Source organism: Haemaphysalis longicornis, unplaced genomic scaffold (genome assembly GCF_048455015.1).
Source record: "Haemaphysalis longicornis isolate Haplotype H1 unplaced genomic scaffold, Haemaphysalis longicornis Haplotype H1 scaffold_1, whole genome shotgun sequence".
Classification (NCBI taxonomy): Eukaryota; Metazoa; Arthropoda; class Arachnida; order Ixodida; family Ixodidae; genus Haemaphysalis; species Haemaphysalis longicornis.
In genome coordinates this window covers 132,285,418-132,306,992 of record NW_027526203.1, presented here as the reverse complement: position 1 = coordinate 132,306,992, position 21,575 = coordinate 132,285,418, and the positions used below count along the sequence as shown (strand labels likewise).

Here is a 21,575-nt window from a genome sequence, read left to right as displayed (position 1 = left end):
AAAAGCACCGGTTTTACGATGACACGAACTACTGTCAGCTATCTGAATTCCATTGCCTAAGTGTTGCAGCTCTTACTTAATTCACACAATTTTCGCGGCCAGTTTTAGTACAAATTTCGCCTTAAGTTGAGAGGTAACTACATAGCAGTTGTTTCTGTGCGATGGGCAAGGTTTTGAAACCTCAGTTAAAGTAACTGTAAAATCGAAACCTCGATTTTACGAAATTTTCGATTTAACGAAATTTTCACCCGCAAGTACGACTTCGTTATATCGAGGTTTAACTGTATATCCGACCCACTTGTAACAATATTGAAGTGCCACAAAAAAGTCGGTTATAACCAGTGTTCAACAGGGTTGGGCAGAACAAGTTACTATTGTAAGCAATTAGTGGTTTTCACCAAATATTTGCAAAACGGAAATGTAACTGCATGGCCGACCACCCAGACTTAGCCATGTGTGTGCCAACCGACTCCCCAGGGCCCCTAGGAAAGACCAGTCTTTCACATAGGAGGAGGTCCCCACATCAAATCCTTGACTTTTTCTTTCTTTTTTAACGATTGGCAGATTGCATGTTACTTAACTCTTTCCTTACGGCGCCATACGCCATCGGACACGGAGTTCCGATGATTTCAAACATCCCGCAAAAGCTAAAAACGGCGCCTGGTGGACAACTAACGCCATCTGGCGTATTTATTGACAACTCATTTTTCCATTTTATTATGTTTTGTTGATATTTCGCGTGCAGAGACCGCGCCAAGAGTGAAATTTGAACCCGCGGTAGTGGCGAGTTGTGTGAAAACGGCGTCCGCTGTATTTATAAACAAAACGGGCTTCCTATCTGACGACTGCAGCTTTACATTGATGTGTAGGGTCTGGACAACGTACGGTAGGGATATCTTGCCAAATGCACCCCGTCATATCGCGTTATCACCTTCATGATAGCCTGGCACTCGTGTCAGATTACAGCTACAGAGCGATGTGCAACACTTCTCAAGAGCGCTGGATTTTTTTTTTTTTTTTTTTTACCACTAAAGTGAAAAGGATTTTGTGTCAGAACACAAAAAAGTGCGCTCGGATGCATGACCGACTTACACTAGAGTGGCTTCGAGGAGTGGCACAGCCGTCAGTTCCGCTAGGTTGACAGGCCCACAAAAATACAAAACTTGGTGTACAGCATTGGTATATATATTGAATCATAGCCAAGAAATGTAGGATCAATTTGTATATCTTAAAATTCCTAAAATAATTTTTAGGCTCATTACAATCGCCTATATACGTTGCGTGTATACAGTCGAAACCCGCAATAACGAAACCGCCGGGGAAAGCAAGAAAATTCGCTTTTGCGGGAATTTCGTTGCCGCGAGAATGAAACATAAACGACCGAAAAATTGGCCACAAACCAAAAATTTATTTCCTAAAGTCGGTTATATTACTTCGTGAGCCTTACCTCGCAGAAAACGTCACAGTTCAGCTATCACTGTACAAGTGGTTCATTGCTAGTCGTCGTGCGCGCCCAAGAACGAGATCGTGTCAAACGCATCCAAAACATTCCGTGGGTTCACCTTCTCTGCACTTTTTCCGCCGTGGCCCTCGGCACCGAGTACGTTCGATCATGCAAGTGGAGTCCAGCTTCTGTTTACGAACTTTGCCAGACAGAGTGGCACCTCGTTGCGCCAATACTGTTTACAAAACTTAGTGAGCACCGCTTTCTAGACGTCCAGAAAGGTCACAGCTGTAACTGTTTTGTTTTGCGCACGTGCGCCATTGAAAACTGGTGGGATCCTTGCTTTTCAAAATGGTTGAGCTAGTTGCAGGCGTTGCGAAACACGCGCAGGGCGTTTCCAAACTCGTCGGCGCTATCCTCCCTTGGGCCACTGACTTGGGTGATGATGGCTGCCTTATCTCGTAGCGATAAAAACCTCCACTTTTGAGCTGGCGAAGGCATCTTACTGAGAGCAAACATGCCAATCGCCACACACAAACAACAAACGCACGCGCTCTGTTCAGCGGTAGTGGGCTAGCGTAGCCCAAGCCAAAGCCGCGACTTGAGTCACCATGTGTCGCCCCCTGGTGGTGCAGCTGCGAGGCTGCCTCCACGGCCGCCGGCTGCGCGGTCTTTTGTAAACAAATATGGCGGCGGCCATGCAAACGTGCTGTGGCTGAAGTTTACGCACTTTGAGTCCAAAAAAAAATGCACTTGAGCACTTTTTGGATACAGTTACCCTCCAACGGGTCGGTAAAATGCCGACCAAACTTGCACCGAATTTCGTTAACGCGGGATCAGTTTCCGAAAACGTTTCGTTGCCGCGAGATATAAAATACATGGGCGTCTATGGACGTTCGCCGGGGATGCGAAAATATTTCGTTGCCGCGGGAATTTCGTACCAGCGAGATTTCGTTATCGCGGGTTTTGACTGTACTTTTTTGTGCATTTTTTTCTGATCATTTGACTAATAAACTGTAAGTAATTGTACCTTTCACAAAACTGCTGTTATGTGTTTGTAAGAGCAATCTATAAGCTACAATTCCATGCATAGTAATGCTAAATGTGTCCACTAGCTCAAGAGAAAGAAATAGTTTCGTGGAAGCACTCAAAATCGGCCGTTTTTCCGCCGTAACGAAAGAGTTAAGTGGCGTTGTTTTCTGCTTTTTTAACATTGGTAATCAATGGTGGCCCTTACCCTGCTGTTGCTTTATTTTAACCTAGACAGTGTTGAAGAGGTGCCCCTGCCTCACTTATTTCCTGGGCCAGCTGATAGCAGGAGATAGCCAGCTGATAGCTGATAGCTGATAGCAGGCATGGCGACGTAGAAGGCACCAACTTTTTCTGAGTGTTGGAAAGATTTAAGATGCCGCAACTTATTTTATGCTTAAAGTCATGGCTGGTCACACACAACGCACCCATTATCTCTCACAGACATCCAAATACTATATGCTATGTAGGCTCATACTGTCAGGCTCAATTGTTATAACCAATAATAAGGAAAATGACAATAGCAATAAGCAGTTTATTTTACCATATAACATATAGCAAAGTAGATGATGCCGAGACTGTTCACTGTTATATTCAATATATTGTTATAACCGGTATCGTTATAAGTGGGTTGGACTGTATTCTGTCTTCCCAAACACAGTTTTGGCCCACGCCGATACCAACTGTGGCAAAGAGCTTTCACCTGCGCTCAGATTGCCTCTGCCGGACAGCCCTTGAATACCACTCAAGACTAGAAATGCGGCTGGATTTTCACGATGGCCCGATAAATCGGCAGGACCTGCGAACCCGTGCACACGCGGGCGTACCATTGGAACCCCCTCCCAGGCATAAAAGACCCACAGGTGAGCGGTTGAAAAGAAAAACTCAGGCTGGAATACACTTCAAAATCGTAGAAAGACATTCAGGTTAAAATTTTCGCCCTATATTCTAAGACTGGCCTCAATCACGATAGCTACATAAAAGCACCAGATTACACTTCTGCAAGGCGCGACCACCCACATAAGATTAAAGAGTATAGATTTAGAACTGAACTTTTAAAGATGTCTTTTTTTCCTAAGACGATCAATGAAGGAACAGGTTGCCTCGTGATGTGTATTGCTATCTTCGAGTGATGCCTTTGCCTCAGCCGTGTAACTGCATTTGCATTTCCTTTCTTTACTTTGCTACTTGAGTCACCAGAACCGATTTGTTTCAATTCGCGCATGTACAATTATGCTTTGCTCATCTTTTTTTGTTGTTGTTGTCTCATATAAAATAACAGTTCTTACCACTGGTTTGCATCAGCGATGTCCCCTGAGCTGTAATTGTTCTTTTCATTTGTTCTGTATTACTGCTTTTATTCGTCAATGATACATGTACTTCTTCTACCCCACTATAACGCCATTCAGATTGTGGGCGCTGTGGGTACTGTGATGAATAAATAAATAAATAATAAAAAACTGCATAAAGAAACACCGTTTTCTCTCTCTCTCTCTCTCTCTTTTTTCAACCAGGACAACACTGAAAAGAACAAATAGAGCCGCTCCGAAGAAATTCGTTGCGATGCGACCGGTCTGCAGTGAGGGAAGCGCTTGAGAAGTCAATGCCTTAATGTGAAATCGTGAGCAGATTTTGAGAGGAAGCTCTGCTGGGAATTTTGCGATCTAACACAATAGAAAGCCGGGCGAGTTGGTGATATATTCTAGGAATAAACGCGAAAAAGACGGCATGTAGAAAAGCGCGCTGACACTAGAAAAGCACGCCGTCCTGTGTGTTCTTTTCTACGTGTAGTCTTTTTCGTGCTTATTCCCAGAATTTTGTGATGCAGCATGCAACAATTATATTCTCTTCAGTATTGACGGAAAAATTTATCGGGCACTTAATAAGTGATTTAGAGACAAAAGCCAGCAATTATCAAAGACTTCTTCACTACTGCATCATGTTTGCGGTGCAGTCACGTTCACCTGTCATGTGGCATGCATCCGGATAATTCATGTTCCACCCTGGCATGGTACTGGGTTAGTGCTGTAAGTACCACACTTGGCTGCGGCTCTGGCTGCTCGGGTTCAGATCCAATTCCAACCCAAACAAGTTCCTATGTATACTCTATTTTCTTGCTTTCTTTTTACAGTGGCCATTTTCATTCGTGTAGTTGCCAGAAACTACGGCCACTTTTCGTGTTTGATGAGGCATCTACGTCTAGCCTTTTATAGATCTGCGCGAAATCTTCTTTTTTCAATTTTTCATATTTCTCTGAAAAAACGAAGAAAACCTGTTTCTTTCACGCCCCTCAACGTTTCATGAAAGCTTCCATCTCTACTCACAGGTGAGCTGCCCCGTCGCTCCCGCCCACTGCTCATCTAACTCTCCAACTCCTCCCCTGGTCTCTTCTCCAAACATACTCGACAAACTCAACACGATTCGGGCTGAAATCTCCCTCCTCAGAATAGAAAATTCGGCTCTCCTCCAGGAGAACCAAGCCCTCAAAGCGTGTGAGGACACTGTCCCCCTACTCCCAGACATAAGGCACTGTCGGACAATTCTCTTCCTGAAACAGTCCTGCCCTCACTTGAGGAATCAGTTAGACAGCAAATCTCTCAGGTTGAGGCTTCCTGCCAGCATGCATTAATTGAACAGAAAGCAGAACACTTCAGTCTTCCTGACGCAATTCAAACCTGCACAACAAACTTGCGTGCTAAAATCGAAGCCCTGCACCACAAACTGCATTCCAGCACACGAATTCTGGCGAATACCGTATTTACTCGAATCGAGGCAGGCCTCAATTCTAGGCCGAACCCCAAAAATTGCAACGTAAGAAAATAAAAAAAGCTTGCTTCGAATATAAGCCGAATGAAAAAGAGGCATTGGACTGGGACTAGAACATGCACTTTGTTACACCTGCGCGCTTGTCGTAGCACGTTAAATTCTCCCGCGTCGTCATCGTCTTCGTCGACATCACTGTCCTCTGACCTCGACGCTTTTGCCTTTGCAGTCGTTAATAGCCCAAATGACTACCCCTGTTAAAGGGACACTGAAGTGATTTGTACACATTCCGGGATTACTAGCGCAAATTGTAGTCCCGAGTCCATAGGCCATGTTTCGACCACTCCGAGTGTGTTTACGCGAATTTATTTAGTAGAAAAATCAATTCAAAAATGCTGTCCTCCTCTCTGCATCCTCGCCCATTTTCTGTGGCGTTTTCGTGTGACGTCAGGAGGAGATGACTTGGCTTGACCTTGGCTGCGCTACTGCACGGCTCGTCGACCTTCCGATCGAGTCAGTCGGCACAGCGTTTAGTCCACCTGCTGCCAACGGGTCGTTGCAGTTCGTTCGCTCAGTTGAAACTAGGCCACGACACGTTGGTGGATGGTAGAATGTGCCTTTCTTTACTTTGTTAGTTTGTACACTGTATCAAGCTCCAAGTACAGGCCGCTCCACACAATCGCTGCGCACATGCGACGCTTCGCTGACTGGTATGCTAGTAGGAAAATCTAAGGCCACTTGAAGGTGGGAGAAGAATCAGCGAAGTCAATATACTGAAACTTTTACCGTACAGTGCAAAACTAGGGAGCAGAAAGCACCTTTTTGCGCTGGGTGAACAAGCACAGCGGTCAGCAGCACGACCACACATCTGCAAACGCTTTTCCGTCTAAGAAATGCAATTGCTAGACGTGAGATACTGTGGAAATTTGGGGGACGCTTACTGCACGAGCACTATACAACAAATAGTCACCTAAGCTGCTTGAAATACTAAAACTAAATAAAAGTGTAAACTGGTTATACCTCCTATTTCCCACGCCAGCAGCGCTGGCTCGCGGTCTAGTGGTCTGGAGCTTTAATTTATGTTGCTTTTGCAAATCGCACGTTCGAATCCCCGAGGAAACATTCTCCTTTTTTTTGTAAGTTGATTTTTTCATTTTCGGCCGATGTTTTTGATACTCTATACTGAGTTCCCCCTTTTTGGGCCGTAACGTTCACTGCTCCACGGGCGAGTTTGCAAAACGTGCGCAGACTGACACTGACGCGCTAGCGAGTTCTTGTTGGCGTGCTGTTGCCATAAGCACCGACTGCTTGCGGGCAGTGGGCACAGGACAGAATCAGCAGACCCTTGTCCTGGTGCGAACGCACTTTTTAAGATACAGGCATCAGTGAGGCAAGCTCCGAATATGGGGGAAAAGCGCATGGCATTTGAGTGTCTGCGGTGGTACGGAGGGCGTTCATCCACTGAGTAGGCCTCGGCTAGTGATTGCTACGATTCCAAGCCGTCCTGGGAGGCTTATCCTAGGCATTTTACCGCCGACGACATGGCAGAAGCGCGGTATCACGATTATTGAGATATCAAGAATGCCCATCCAATGACAATGTCGGATGTCAAGCATGTTGTTTTACAGAACCGAAACCAAAACTTGTTTGAATGCTAATCTTGGACATGGTCCAATCATGGTGCACCTCCTCCCGATGTCACAGCCTTTAGTTGGTGCGGCCGCCGCAGACCGCCCATGGTAGTTTTTCTTCTTTCGAACTTTATAAAATAAATACTGCCTTATCGACCGGATAAACGATGGAAAGTGTGTTAATTTGAGCCAGTCTACACAGTGTAAGCAAAAACGGGAGCTTGACAAATTCACTTCAGTGTCCCTTTAACTCCCTAACCACCCGCACCACCACGCAGCAGCAGCAGGGGAGGCAGCAATAGCGCTCGCACTAACGACTCAGCCGTCACCCACAATTATAACCATGGATTCGAAAACCGCCATCCAAAAAACTTGGCCCGTGGCATCAAAAATTGTCGTTCAAAATCCCCCGACCTCCCTGGTACACATCATCTAGACCCTGGCACACAACGGTTTGGACGGCAATGAGGCAGCACACAATGCAGCACGAGGACTTACTATCTGTGCTGGTGCCAGCCTCGCCCCTTACCGCGGTGCTAGGTCAGCCAGCGATCAGGTAATCATGTACCACGATATAACTTTGCATAAGTGCCTCGCTCACTGTCCATAGCCTCCTGCCCACCCTGAGCTAACCAACAATCAGGAGCGCTTATGGCGACTCCTGCAAACAAACTCCTCGGCCTGCCGTGTACTTTTGCACCGAATTCCCCCCCCCCCGCAATTCCCCTCACCGAATTGCCCACACTGAGGGGACCTGGCCACGCGGATCTGCTCGATCTGGGCCTGCCCACAAGATCCATAGTTAGTGAAGAACACTGGGAGGGAGCGCTGGGCCACTCGGATCCAGAGGTCCAGACACTTCTGGCCACCCGCGCTGCCAACATCACTGCCGGCCTCCCAACGGCAGCCACAGCGCTCCCCTAAACCAGCCTGGGGCTCACTAAATTGATTTCTCTCTCTCTCACCGACTGGAATGCACTGATTCCCCTATGCTTGACATGCCAAGGTGAAACTGTATACATTGCTTGACCAATGTTCTTGGTCTGTACTTTTGTCGCGTATTTTTCCACAACAAGCGTCTTGTGAAATATGAATATATTTTGTACCGCAGTATATGTAAACGAGATTTTTGGACTGTACTGCCCTCTCCTGCGTGGAGCATATGCAGTGTGTGAGAAATACATAAACTTCGGTGTTCTCCACAGTGGGGGCACGTCAAGTGGGCTCACCTGTACGTCCGGCATGGGACACCACCCTTCTGGACCAGCAGCAGGGCCTCCTTGTACAGGGCATCCATTTCCAGGTCGGACAAAACGGCCACCTGGAAATTTCATTGATTCGCACACTTCGACACGGCCAACCCCACCTAAAACGCTGCTCTGGAAATGCATGCGCAAGGACGCACTTCAAGCGCCTATGGTCATGCATCGACCCTGAACCATTTTCGCATGCTCACTGCAGTGTCCCTGGCGTCTAATGCTTTGTTTGCTTTCCAGAGATTCAAAACCAAGAAAAAAAGACAGGAACTCTGTTTTTCTTTTTTTTATCTGAGGAAGGCTGCGATGGTTCCAGTTCCAAGATGGAGCTTCCGGCAGTGACCGGGCCATGGGAGATTGGAAAAGCAATTTGATAATGCACGTAATTAGACACCATTTACTTGGTATTATTTCTAATTAGGACACATTTTAGCTTGCTTTTTGATGGTAATCTAGGCCTTCCACTGCTATTTGAGAACCTAAAATAAACTTTGGCCCCTTTTGTAGTTAAAGGAGCCATGAAGACAAAATGCAAGTATACAATGACACCACTTTTATTGCAAACATCAAACCAATCATGAAGATATTAAAAGGACACTGAAGTGATTAGTAACCATTGTGAGATTACTTGTGCAGATTAAAATCTGGAGCCCCTGGCCATGTTTTGACCACACTGGCTGCGTTTACATTAATTTATTTAGTACAAAACTCTACTCAAAAGTGCGGTTCTCCATTCTAAATCCTCCTTGCCGATTTCCTGTGAAACTTCCTATGACACTTACTCTTGCAGATTGGCTTGACTGTGCAGGTCAGCGAACTGCCAACAGGCCATCAGAATTTGATCGCGAAGTGAAAACTGATCCATGGAAAGATCTCCGGCCTGAAGAATGTGGCACCGTTTTGTTGTTTTGCAGAGCGATTGAGCCTAGTCAAGTCGATGAAGTTAAAATAACTCCAGACTACCATTTGTGCAAACTGCATAGCATTGGATTACGACGCTTCGCTGACTTTGTTTCACTGGTGTTGAAAGCTATATCTGCTTGTGCGACTGGTACGCTTCCAAAATATCTAAAGCCAACACGTAAGCAGTCGGCAAAGTTAATTAAGGTTGCAAGAAAGTAAAATCAACTGAAGCGTTTATCGTAAAGCGTCAAACCAAGGTACGAGAAGCACTTTTTGAACTAGCACACAGGCCTGCAGTCCGACCACACACTTGCAATCGCTTTCCCCACCTGAAGGAATGCAGTCACTGGTAATCAGATCTTGGTGACGGCTAAGGGGAAGCTTACTCCACAAGCATCCTATAAGAAATGCGCAGATTAGCAGCTCGGAAGACTGCGATACAACAAGCAGCAGTGTACGACACGACGAGGTAGGCCACAGCATGCTATGCATATTTATTCCAGGCAGCCCCGAAGGTTGTCTGGCGCACTACACTGCACTGGTTCCAATCCCAAGCGGGGGATTGGCCAACTACCGCTCCTTTTAAGACTAAATATGCGCTGCAAAGCGGAGGCAGGCACACTCCGAAGGCACCCGAGCAGCGCCTCCCAGGTGAGCATCTCCAATAGTGCGGAGGGCATTTGGCCACTCCACATGCCTCAACTCTTCCTCAACTGGCGCTGCATGGAACAATACCTGCTCGCTAGAAGCAGTGCTAAAAGGTTAACCTGGCCTGCTCCTAAAACCAACATGGCTACAGCTGGTCATGGTGATCCCTATAGTATCGCTAATGCGCGATCCCAAATAACAGCAGAAGTCATGGACGTGTTGCACAGAACTGAAACCAAAACTGGTTTGAGCAACTTGCCAAGGCTAAACCACAAGAACTACATTCTGACGCAAATGCTTATCGCCAATAGTACTGAACAACTGTCTAAAGAAAAAAATAATACTGACACACACACACAAATGCATTATACAACAACACTGAAATCTTGAACATTGTCAAATCACGTCGCGTCACTGCTGAAGTTGTTGCCGCTGCCGCAGACAATACATGGTATTTTTTCTTCTTTCAGGCTTGATAAATTAAATACTGCTTTAGCAACTGGATAAATGATGAAATGTATGTTTATGTGAGCCCGCCACTATTGTCCATACAATAGTGTCCAAACGACGCCATTGTCCATACAAAAAAAAAACTAATTTCAGGCAAGCAGTATGATTTTCCTCTCCTGCCGAGTAACTACGGTTCCTTACAACAGGGGTGAGACAGCTGAATCAGATTTTGGAGCAGTTTTTGGAGCAGCGAAATCTCGATTTTGGAGCAGAAGAACCTTGATTTGGAGCAGAAGAACGACATTTAATAAATAGTCACCTTAGGAGTCTAAAGAAATCACATTTTTGGCAATGCAGGAGGAAAAGTGCACTTTTTTAATCGGTTTTGAACATACATAACACTGAAACAGCCTTTCAATAAAGTTTTTTCTACCAGAGTATCACAAGATATGAACTGCACTACCTTTTTACAAACCATTTTTAAATTTTTAAGCTGTATGCATAGATAGCATGGAGGGCCGTTGAAAATATCTAATTGAAAAACGAAGTAATCCTAAGGCATTTTTATTATCATGTGAATGCCGAAATTGTTATTTTTGTAATCCCATCCTCGGCTTTACGCACAAGTGTAGAACCACGGCAAAAGTTGCACAAAGCAAGGTGACAGTCGTCGCACCCCACCAGCCCTCCCATTTTAATCCCCAAGGTGCACGTTCACTACGATCGTAATTTGAGTAACGTTCGTATGTTTAGCCGTCTCCCTCTTGGCATTAAATTTCACTTCAGATAAATGAACCATTATTACTAGCGTTAAATAATAGCCCGTCCCGCTATCGGACACTGCTTGAACATTTTGCGGCGATGTAGCCTGCGCCGCTACTTCTGCAGCGTCGATCGTCCCATTCCCCCCGCTCACAAGCTCACTGTCAAAGGCAGCAATAACCCAGCGTTTTATAACACCGCAATGGATCCCAAATTTCACTTCAAGCACGCATCGGCCTCACATTCAAAGCCGAAACACGGCGAATTCGCGGGCGCCATGTTGTTTTTGATGAACTCCCGTCCTTGGAGTCCCGCAACTCCCGCAACAGATCAAAGGTCTAAATGTAAACCCAGCCACCCCCATAACAAAAACCACAGTAGAAATCGGCGAAAAGCACTCTGCCTCATCCACAAGCAACTGCTTCGCCCGGTGGCCACGTTTTCATATCTTCACCACACCAAGATGGCGGCGCCCAGTAATGTCGTTCCTGAGATACGGCGCTCCGAAAATTGCCGTTTTTTCATCAACTTGCACACGTAGTTTGACGCCTCAGTACACATGAGTATTTTTTCTACAAGACTTTGCAATGGTTTTCGATGGGAAAACTTTAAAAACGCACAGAATATAACATGTGCGACCCGACATTGTGACTTTCGAAAAAATTATATCGGGGACACTTTTATGCAGTTTTTTTATTGAATGATCAATCACTTAAACCTTTGAAAACAGCATCACCTTGGGTATGCTGGAAAATTATGCCGTCAGTAAGCATTTTCCCCCATTGAAACTGACGGGAGCGTTAAAATCATTGGCACTCAGAGTGTTTTGGAGCAGTTTGGCGCAATTTTTACAATTTTCAAGCTTTTGGAGCAGCCTGGCGCAGGAAAACAAATTTGTATCAAATCTGCGCAATATGCGCAGCTGTCTCACCCCTGTTACAACCCAGATTTGCGCTAACCTAAAAGAGTCATATTTTGGGGGTGCCAAAGCTACTGTAAGGCGCACTGTAGTGTAGGGCCCAGGGGATTAATTTTGCCCACCTGCAGGAGATTTTTAGTGTGTGCCGAAAACGGCACTCGGGCATTGGCACTTTCTGCCTCCACCAGAAAAAGCAGCCAGTGCGGCCGGGATTCGAGCTAAGCCAGGCTGGGAGCCCAGTAGGGCCAGGGGGCAGCCCAAAGGAGACTCACGTCGTCGCCGCCGGCGGAGCTTCCCTGGGCAGAGACGAAGCTGTCGGTGTCCGCGGCCGAGGCGGGCCGGGGCGGGCGGGCCTCCTCCTCGTTGCTGGGCGGCAGCGCGAGGGGGCCCCCCTCGAGCAGCTGGCGCCAGCGGCCCCGCAACCACTGCCCCTCGCACACCAGCAGCTCCAAGTCAGTGCACAGCCGGCCGCCACCACCCTGCCCAGGGGGGGGCAAGAGAGTGTCATCCCGCTTTCTCCTCCCTTTTCACCTTCCAGTTACGACACTTGAGCCATCTTTCAAGTGTGCCAGTAAGAGCAACTCCGGCTGGAGTGCACCCGTCAGCCTGGTGTACGTTGTTGCACGAGTCAACAAATTCAGTGAGCAACACAACATCGTGCCAGCCCGTGAATGTGGAGTGACACTGATTTTAGCGGCCAATCACGTGCAGAAAAACGGTTAATGATAATTTTGTGTTTGCTAAAACAGTTTTTACTTATATTTCGCAGTGTCAACCTTTTCCGAACTATATATATATATATCTGTTGTTATACTATCCCTCTTTTGGGCCTCGTCAATGTCTTATATGACCAACAATTATGCTGATATATTTCGCCCATGTTGCTGTTTATATTGCCAATATGTTACAATTTCATTCACCGGTTGCTGAATCTGCTTTGCTGAGCTGGTGCTGGTGCCGCTGTGCTACTTCAGGGATGGGGCCTTGTCAGGCAGCTCGAGAGTCTTTTGCCCCGTTTACCTCGGCAGAAGCTCCAAAATTGAAACGTTTTGTGTGATGCACTTGTACCCTGCCTAAATAAAGCAAGCAAACAGCCACGCGAAACATTGCAACCAATAGAAATTTAGGTGCCACTTTGCGCTGCTAGAGGCAACGCTGGCTTTTTCCACCCAACAAGCCACCCTTCTGGCTATATTGACAACGATGGGACAGCACGGGCGGCATGGGAAGCACTCTCCAGTAATAACCTTAGCTACTAGAGAGACGACCAATGCGTGCTTGGTGTGCCAGCAGGTAGGCATTGATGCGCACCAATGATGGGGCAGAAACTTGGTGCCTTGCTAGGCACTCATAAGACAGCTCCATGGAAGGCTTGATGAATGGGGAAAGGAACTTGCACAGACGGAAGAACAGGAGGGAGTAGACGTTTGGGGGGTCAGAAGATAAGGAAGACACTCACGGGCAACGTATCACCTGCGTGCAGCCGTTGCACCGCTTGTTCCCAGTAGTTCAGCGCTTGGTCCAGGGCATCCAGACCTGCGAGGGGAAGCAGCTAATGAGGACCTCGTGTCCTTTCGCCCACCACAAAAGGCTCTGGCCAACACAACAAATTTTTATGTTCCCTCTTTACTGCTTTTATCGATGCGTAATGGCCTGGCAAACCCGAAACAACAATTTAAATATTCGAGTGGATGATAATTACACAGAACGGCATGAAAACCATCAGTTTCAATTTCCATCTCTTCCAGCCCGGAGGACACGCACGACAGAACCTTGCCACGACCTCAACGTTTTGTGTGGACATCAAAACACTGCAGAGGCTGGTGAAGGCAGTGCTTCAACCGCCCAAACGCTGGGGTGGAGTAGCTGGGCTACCTGAAGGCATTTAGGCCTATTATCGCGGTGGGCATTTATAGGCCAACTGCACTCAAAAATTCAACTTCCCGAAAACGTTTTTTGCATTTAGTCTGCCTAAAAATACTGCAAGATGCAAAATATGACAACTGAAATACGCGTATCCACACCGCAAACGATCATCAAAAATCAGAGATTTTGAAAGCAAAACTGAGGAGAGCGCGGCCATTACGGCCCGGCTGAAGTGACGTTCCAGCCGGCCCAGCAGGCGAGCGAGCGGCGGCACGTGGCCGGCCAGCCGGGACAAACCCGTGCACAACGCATCGCCCTCGCTGCAGTCCTAGAAGCGCGTCCAGCACATGCCCAGCGGAGCTACACCAGTTCTCCTGGCTGGCCGTAGGAAAAACCACTAGGTCGGCAGCAATGTCACTTCCGCTCCATGGCTGTTAGCGTAATCTGCCACCAGGCGCATCGTCGCCTGCGACAGAGTTATTTTAAGCTACCTTAACTAATTAACGAGGCATTTCTCGGGGCTGCCAGTCATATCCCCGTTGGTTTGGTAGTAGGTGCAGTACGTTCAAAGTAAATTTGGCCGAGGTAAAATTTGAGTGCAGTTGGCCTTTAATGGCCGCTTTCCAATAAAGTCCTGATGGCAACTTCTATTACGATTCCATGCTATATTATCAGCTTCTCACCAGCATGCACGTATGAAGATCACATTACAGTATGTTACAAGATCACATTACAGTATGTTACAAGATCACATTACAAGATCACATTACAGTATGTTCCACACATCACAGGCCACGGTATGCGGTGGGGTACAGGAAGCGGTGCCCAAAAATTGGTGCCAGCAGCCCTTTCAGAGCAAGCAGCCTTTCCTAGCATGCGTGCACAATCATGGCACCTAGACGTGCAGCTCTCTTTGAACGAGCATCTGGCCAGCCCTACTTCTGTCAGCCCTAGGATTATGTCCCACAAAAAAGGCCATGCACGAATCTGATCTCTCAAAGAGGATCTGATCCCACTTCACACTGTGGAACATGCACAAAGCTCTCTGCAGCGCCTGTGCTGCATTGTAACATGCGCACTCTGCTGGGAGAGGAAAACCAGGAGGCTTTCAAATCTGGCAGAATGTTACTCTTATTCGCTTCCAATGTTTCAACAGGAAATGCCACAAACACGTGCTTTCCATGAAAACAAAGTCCACATTCAACGTTAACCCCCAGAACTATGTATGGCACCTCATTTTCATCATCAGAAACATATTTAAAGAGACCGCGAGGAGAACTCTGCCTTATACAAAAGACACACACCTCACAACAGCTTTCTTCAACACGAAACGTTTCCGTCATCACTTGGGAATGGCGTGCTCAAATAGGGGCACCCAAAAGTCGCCCCTCTTGTACTGCACCATCATGCTACGTGGCAAAGGTCCCAGGGCGGAAGCCAGAACACCGATTCGGCGCTGTCACGAAGAAACATCAGTCCTGGCTGAGCACAGCAGGGCGTCTCGGCATGCTATAGCCCTATGCTGCGTAACAGCATAGCTAGACTTTGTCCTTGCTTCGAGCAACGAAATTTACTAGAATTGAGCTACCTGAGCTCAGCTGAACCTTTAGCGCCTTGTAACAGAACAGCCAACTCGATCTGTTCGTAATTCTTCTGACTCGAAAAAATATCGTGCACTAGCAAAAACCGCTCAAGACAAGGCACAGTCTCAATATCGCTCATAAACCTGTTCGCAGCATTCATCTTTCCCTTACGTTGACTTGCCTCAGTGATTTCCCTGTAGCTGTTTGTTAGCCGTTGCAAAATAACAACACCATGAGCTCCAGCTACAATCCCACAAATTTATCCCAGCAGTTGGATAATGTGGTCGCCGTCAGCAGTGGGCACACTTTTTAAGTTATGGTTTTGTGTCCCGAGTCACCACTCGCGTTTTGCTCGACGAGTGACTTATTGGTTTGATATTCCCGTTATACCCTGGCACGAGTGCTATTTCCACGAGGCAATCTTTGAACATGCAGCAACGTTGTAAGTTGTCTTCATGTCTCTTTGGGACTCAGGTATGTAGAAAGCTTGCTCAGATGTAAGTCTGAATAAACACCTGAATTTTGTACATTCACTTGTGTTCCACAGCCAAAAACATACCACACGCCTTTACAAGAGAAGCCTTTACATACCATACAAGAGAAAACGCCTTTCTCAGTTGCTTCTCAAAGAAAGTTCCTGTGCAGCACACGAATTCCTGCACGCTTCCCCGCTGGAGAGACAAAAGTACGGAATGCAGCACACCCACGAGTGGTGAAGTTAACGTCACCAACTACACATACAAGGCTGGGCAAGTTGGTATTGTATATTGATGGGCACCATGAGGGGACAGCAAAACAAGGCTGCTGACAACTCAACTTTACTGCCAAGCCATCCCTGTTTAAATAAACAAAAGGTTTCACAAGGTTGGATTCCTTCAGGGATCAGCCGTAAAAGAAATAACCAGTCACATTCCTCCACAGTCCCTTTTCCTAAACAAGGGCTGCCCTTCGAACGTCCCCCAGAACAAATGATATTGCTGTTTCAAGTGCACCTTCACGGATGATAATTCTGTCTTTTCCCACGCAGTGCTGTTAGCTCCCACTGTTCCTCAGAGGGAAAGGGCAAGCGTACAGTTTTCTCGGAGATTGACATGCCGTGAAGTTTTTGTTGAACTGCGCTGTAATGGGCCCATCTGGCTGCGGCAGTGTGCATGTTACAACTTTGGAGACCACTGGTGCTTTTCAAAACCTGATATAGCACTTTAATAATACTTTCCCCAGCTGATCACTTACGGAACATGTTGAATCACCTGGCCTTAAGCTCGTGCACATTGAAAGGATGTTGGGCACCTTCAGAAAACTCAAGCTTCATTCTTGGTGGGCCTCATTGCATTCCAACGATTGCATTCCACGAACGATTTGTATTTCTTCCAGAGGTCTGGACAGACATGCGGCATCAGTTGCGACGTTTGTTCTTGGAATTTTCCACAAATAGCATCTCCCCCATAGTTTTGTATGCTGCACATTGTGGGGCTGTCAATTCCCTCCACACCAAAAGAGAAATTATAGCTACTCCACTGATTTGAGATTATGCTACAGTTGACTTGAGAAGCGGGCACTCGGTGAGCAGATGCACCAGTGCTAGTAAGCACTCAAACGATGACACCAAAAGAAGGCACACGAGGCCTAGCTCCTTCCTCGGGCAGTTTTTCGGCAACCATTTGGCCAGTGTTGGTCCGTGTGTTCCACAGCATGCTGGTGGCGTGACACACAAGCATGGGGCAGCGCCTCACCCAAGCCCTGCCGCAGTGGCCGCTAAGGCTCGAGCCGCCAGCCTGGACACGGAAGCCCATTTTATTTGTAGTGCCATCACAGGGCTTGATGCGCCTGCCCCCACTGGGCCTACCCTCGGCCTGTTGGGCACATTGACTGCGCCAAGAGACGAGGCACTATGAGAAAAAACATTCAGCCCCATGCGCACTAATTGTGCTGAACTGCCATTGACCTCTCTGTGGATGAGAAGATCCGAGTGGTGTTGATACGCCACTGCTCACACCGCCCACCGAGCGTTATAAAATTAGCTCAGTACACTATCTGCCTGCTGTGATACATGGTGGGATGCAATAGTAGAGTGATTTAGGTGGTCAAATCAAGGGCCCTCGCTTTGACTGACTGCTGTAACGTCCCAACTGCACGAGCGCCAGAGTGGTTTATTATTAGCACAACATCCCTTCCTCATACGCGTCTGGCCTTGGAGGCTCGATAGACTGCCGCCCTTTGGGGCCCTTCGGGGGGGGGGGGCCTCTGGCAAGCAGGGAGGAGGAGTCCAGCAGCATCACAGACCCATGGTGGCCAGCTGATGTGGTCCCAGATTGGCCGCCGACACTCCATCCACCGGGCTGGACGTGGGACCCTGGAGAGCTCGCCACCGGGGACCGCCACACCGGCTACACCGCAGCGCATGGCCCACCTCTGCAAGCCCACACCCATTCAGGCAGGGACCCCGGAGTGTATGCAATCGAAAATGGGGCAACATCTCAAAAGCACCAGTGACAGTGCGCCGGGCCACATCACCGCACCCTGGCAGCATTCGTGCCCCACCTCCAAAGCCCTGAACGCTGGCAGCTCAACTGTTACTTCCTGCCAGTCAGGAGTGCCTTGCTGCACCATTTGCCACCATTTGCCCCCCCAAGCAGCCACAAGTGCAGCGCTTGCTGGCCTTGGCACAGTTCCAGCCAAGTTCACGCAACAGTAGCACGGCACTGATAACGTGAATCCTCATCTTGGCAATTGTGCAAATAAATTATTTTTCCAACTATCCACGAGATTGCCTGCAACAAAAACATTCCCACCATCACGCATGTAACTCTCTCCTCCACAAGATGCCTCTTGAGGGTTAGCTAGATTGCAAAGGTCCCTCCAGCCCGTTTGTGTGGCTCCACCGAGACAATCGCCGCACAAAAATGAAACGCTTTCAGCCAGGGCCAGCATCACGGTGGACAGCAAAGAGTCCACCCTTTCCCAAACCAGCTGTGGACAGAAATCGCACGTCGAAAGGAGCCTTGTACCAGCAACATCTGAGGAGCTTACTGCTATGCATTTAAGAGGATGATCCATATCCCTGGAAACACTCGAACAGTCTCGTTCAGGTAGGCTATAGACCAGAGAACAATCATTTGCAAAGGAGTGCACTATTCAACAAGAATAAATTTCCCTCTCAATTGCTGCTTTTAGCTCTTCCCGAGCAAGTGCGCCCATTGTACAGACGGAGTCGTCTACTTTCCTGCGACACACCCTTGCTGGTGGGTGCTTTAAGGGGGGACGTGGCTTTCAAAATCAACTTTTTTATTTCTTTGTGGATTTTGATGAAAATTGGCACAGCAACTGGAAATGCTTCTGTGATAACACTATAAAAATTTCAAAGTAATATTTTGAAAACTTTTTTATGTATGAAATATTCTTTCTGTTCCGCTTGTACCGAGCTTGAGCGGCTTATAAAACACGATAGAAAACTTGTTCGAAGTGCTTTGCATTCCCAAATGAATGGACGAGGTCGTGACAGTTTTAGAATTTTTTTTTTACAACACAATGTTTTTTAGTTTTCATTTTTTTAGAGGTTAATGTGCAACAGGCATGTCAACTGTGAACGATTATTTGAATAAAAAAATCACAAAAAACAAATCTGGAAAACCAAAAGTGTCACGACCTGAACAGTTCATCAAGGAATGTAATGCAAGAAACGGAATCAAAATAGACCCAGCGGTCATGAAGAAATCCCTGGTACAAGCGACACAGGTGGCAAAAAAAAACGTTTTGAGAAAACGGCTTCCGAAGTTGCAACATAGGTTTCACATATCAGAAGTCGTCACGGTTGTAGCCTTTCATGTCCTTTTGAACATGGGGCTTCTGGAAGGCCTTGCCTTGAAATTGGAGTGCCTTTTACAGCCTTTCTCTTTCCAGAAAACATCATTTTCAGCTCCTCCGTGAAGAGTACATACCCCCCTTTGCAAACCAAACGGAGGGGAGATGGGTTTCAATGGGCTTTCAATGCAAAGTATGGTTAGTTGGTTGGCTGTATCGCACTGGACAACCTCCTTTTGCAGTGTTGTCACCATGGCAACAAGTTAAGCATTTTTTTTACTTAAATTTGACCATTTTTGGCTTTTTTTATGTTTTATCTTGCCTGGCACAGCAACTTAGTACTATGTGCAGGTGTTCATTGCCAAAAGTTTGCATACCACAAGGATGAAAATGAGCTACTTTGAAGCTTGGTAGAGTATTCTGCATAACTCCCAACTTCAATGCAAGAGCATATTTTTTTACTACTTTTGACATTCAAGGCATCCAATATTTCTCGCAGCACAGCCAGTATGCCCTGAGCAATGGTATCAATAATTTCCCTAAAAAAAATCACTGTTAAATGCTGCCACAGTAACGTACATTTTTAACGCAGAGAGCATATTTTTATTCCTATACTACTAACTCAAACCAGTTTGCATGAAAATTACAAGTGCACGGGAAACGTTGCGCAAGAAAGGCGATATGGCTCGCGCGCATCGCAGCGCACGCTTACCGCGACATATCGAACTTTGATTATACCTGATATGGCTGGTCAGGTCGCTTTTAAGATTAAATCTAACGTCGCAGGCATTAATTACAACTACTGGCGTTCAATCGTAACCGGTTGCCCAGTCATGTGATGCTCCAATGCGCGTCGGCTATGCCGTGCGCGCCGCAGCGTTTGACGCGTCGACTGTTTCTTTCCCAAGGCTAGCAAGCCCACAATCAAATCACAGCAATAACTAAGCGTGTAAACATCGCAAATCCAACTAAAAGTTCACTTCACGAACCGCTATCGCAAGCGCGCACACCGCGTCACCCTCCGGGGTCTGGCGACGGTAGAGTCACGCGCCCCACGAAGCGTTCGATGACCTCCGCCTTTCGAGCCACACAACTTCCCGTAATCCGGCTCGTTACCTCTGGCATTCCCATCGCGATAACGTCCGAGTTGAACACCACAGATTGAACAGAAACTCGTCCGAGCGCAGCGGCGAAAATGAACTCAATCCACTCGCTACGCAGCTCAGGCGGCCGCCATTTTGCGTTGCGCCCGCAACATCCAATCACGAGGGTCGTCGTTCTGCGCCCCGACCGGGGACCAATAGCGCTTCAGCATCTATTTCTAGCTTCGTTTGTGCGTCGTTTCTTTTCTGCCGTTTGTGCGTTTGTGAATGAACGAAGATAAAAGAGACGAGCAGAACCGGAAAGACGATCGCTCGGCCGATCTAACCATATCAAAATGGCCGCGCCCGGTAGCACCGTTGCGGAGATAGAGCGCTCCGAAAATTGCCGTTTTTTCGCCCTTTTGCGCTGATAGTTTGTCACCGCGCCTGACAAAAGTATTTTTTTATGCCACTTTGCGACGCTTTTCAGCGTAAAAACTTTGCAGACGCACAGAATAGGAAACATAGAAGCCGAATATGTGGGTTTCAAAAAAACGATGTTTTGGTCATTTTTCCGAAGTTGAAAGCCGCGTCCCCCCTTAACCATCGTCTCTGCGAACTGATAACAAGGTGGAGAAAGACACAGATGGCAACCTGGCCATTCAAAGCCCCGAGTTCAGGTGCCAGCCTCTGCTTGATGCACGTACTGCGTTGCTCTGCGATCACGTCAGAGATTCAGCGCAGTGGCGGTGAATGCATTAGCTTGGACAAAAGAGCTGGCCTTCCTGGGCGACTATGAACGGGGCATGCTGCCCAGTGACATGATGAACTTTTCTATCTTTTAGGTCTTGACAATAACAGTTCACTTGTCCTTTCATGTCACGTCCTTTGTCTGTTACGCTTTAAAAGGGCTATGAAGGCAGAGTACGCGTGTGGTACACAAGGAAGGTCGTCCCTTTGGGACAACGCTCTCACTACATTTAACGCAAACTTCACTAAAAAGAATCCGAGGACACCCAAGCACTTCTTGGGTTGCGAGTGCCAAAGCATGAATGCCTGTTTCGCCTCGCATTGTCGAGAGGCTTTGCAATCTTGCCACTGGAGACCCTTTGTGACCTGCCTCAACACTTTCCAGTGGCTTTGATTTGTGTCCTACTCGCTGCCCTGCTGCTCGATCATGCCGCCGTGTTGCGGGAGAATTGGCGACATTGGTGAATTACCCTCCCTCTATTTTCGGTACTCTGATAGCAGCGAGAGGTGGGCGTAAAAGCTCGCGTTGTGGAACGCCTTGTGAAGAAGCTGTTATTGTATTAGGGCCACCGAAGCTGGTCGCCGGCCTTTCAGTTCAAGCTCACGTTGTGGAATACCTCGTGACACAGAACACCCAGTGCAATGAAACACCTCTGAAGAAGCCATCTTTCTGTTGCCAATGCAGGAT

The 21,575-nt window shown here is 47.4% G+C and overlaps 1 protein-coding gene across 10 annotated transcripts in view; it reads right to left on the bottom strand.

Moving 5' to 3' along the window:
* The window catches only part of LOC144180230 (mitoguardin-like), a 71,603-nt gene that overhangs the window by 36,927 nt on the left and 13,101 nt on the right, over window positions 1–21,575 (bottom strand). For 9 of the 10 annotated variants that reach the window (XM_077708642.1, XM_077708648.1, XM_077708636.1 and 6 more), the window contains 4 exons: window positions 17,538–17,666; window positions 13,265–13,341; window positions 12,078–12,284; window positions 8,097–8,188 (listed from right to left, as the gene is read on the bottom strand). In XM_077708642.1, coding sequence (XP_077564768.1) covers window positions 8,097–8,188; window positions 12,078–12,284; window positions 13,265–13,341; window positions 17,538–17,666 — 505 coding nt within the window. The remainder of the gene's footprint in view (window positions 1–8,096; window positions 8,189–12,077; window positions 12,285–13,264; window positions 13,342–17,537; window positions 17,667–21,575) is intronic. The other variant, XM_077708654.1, reaches the window with a different exon arrangement.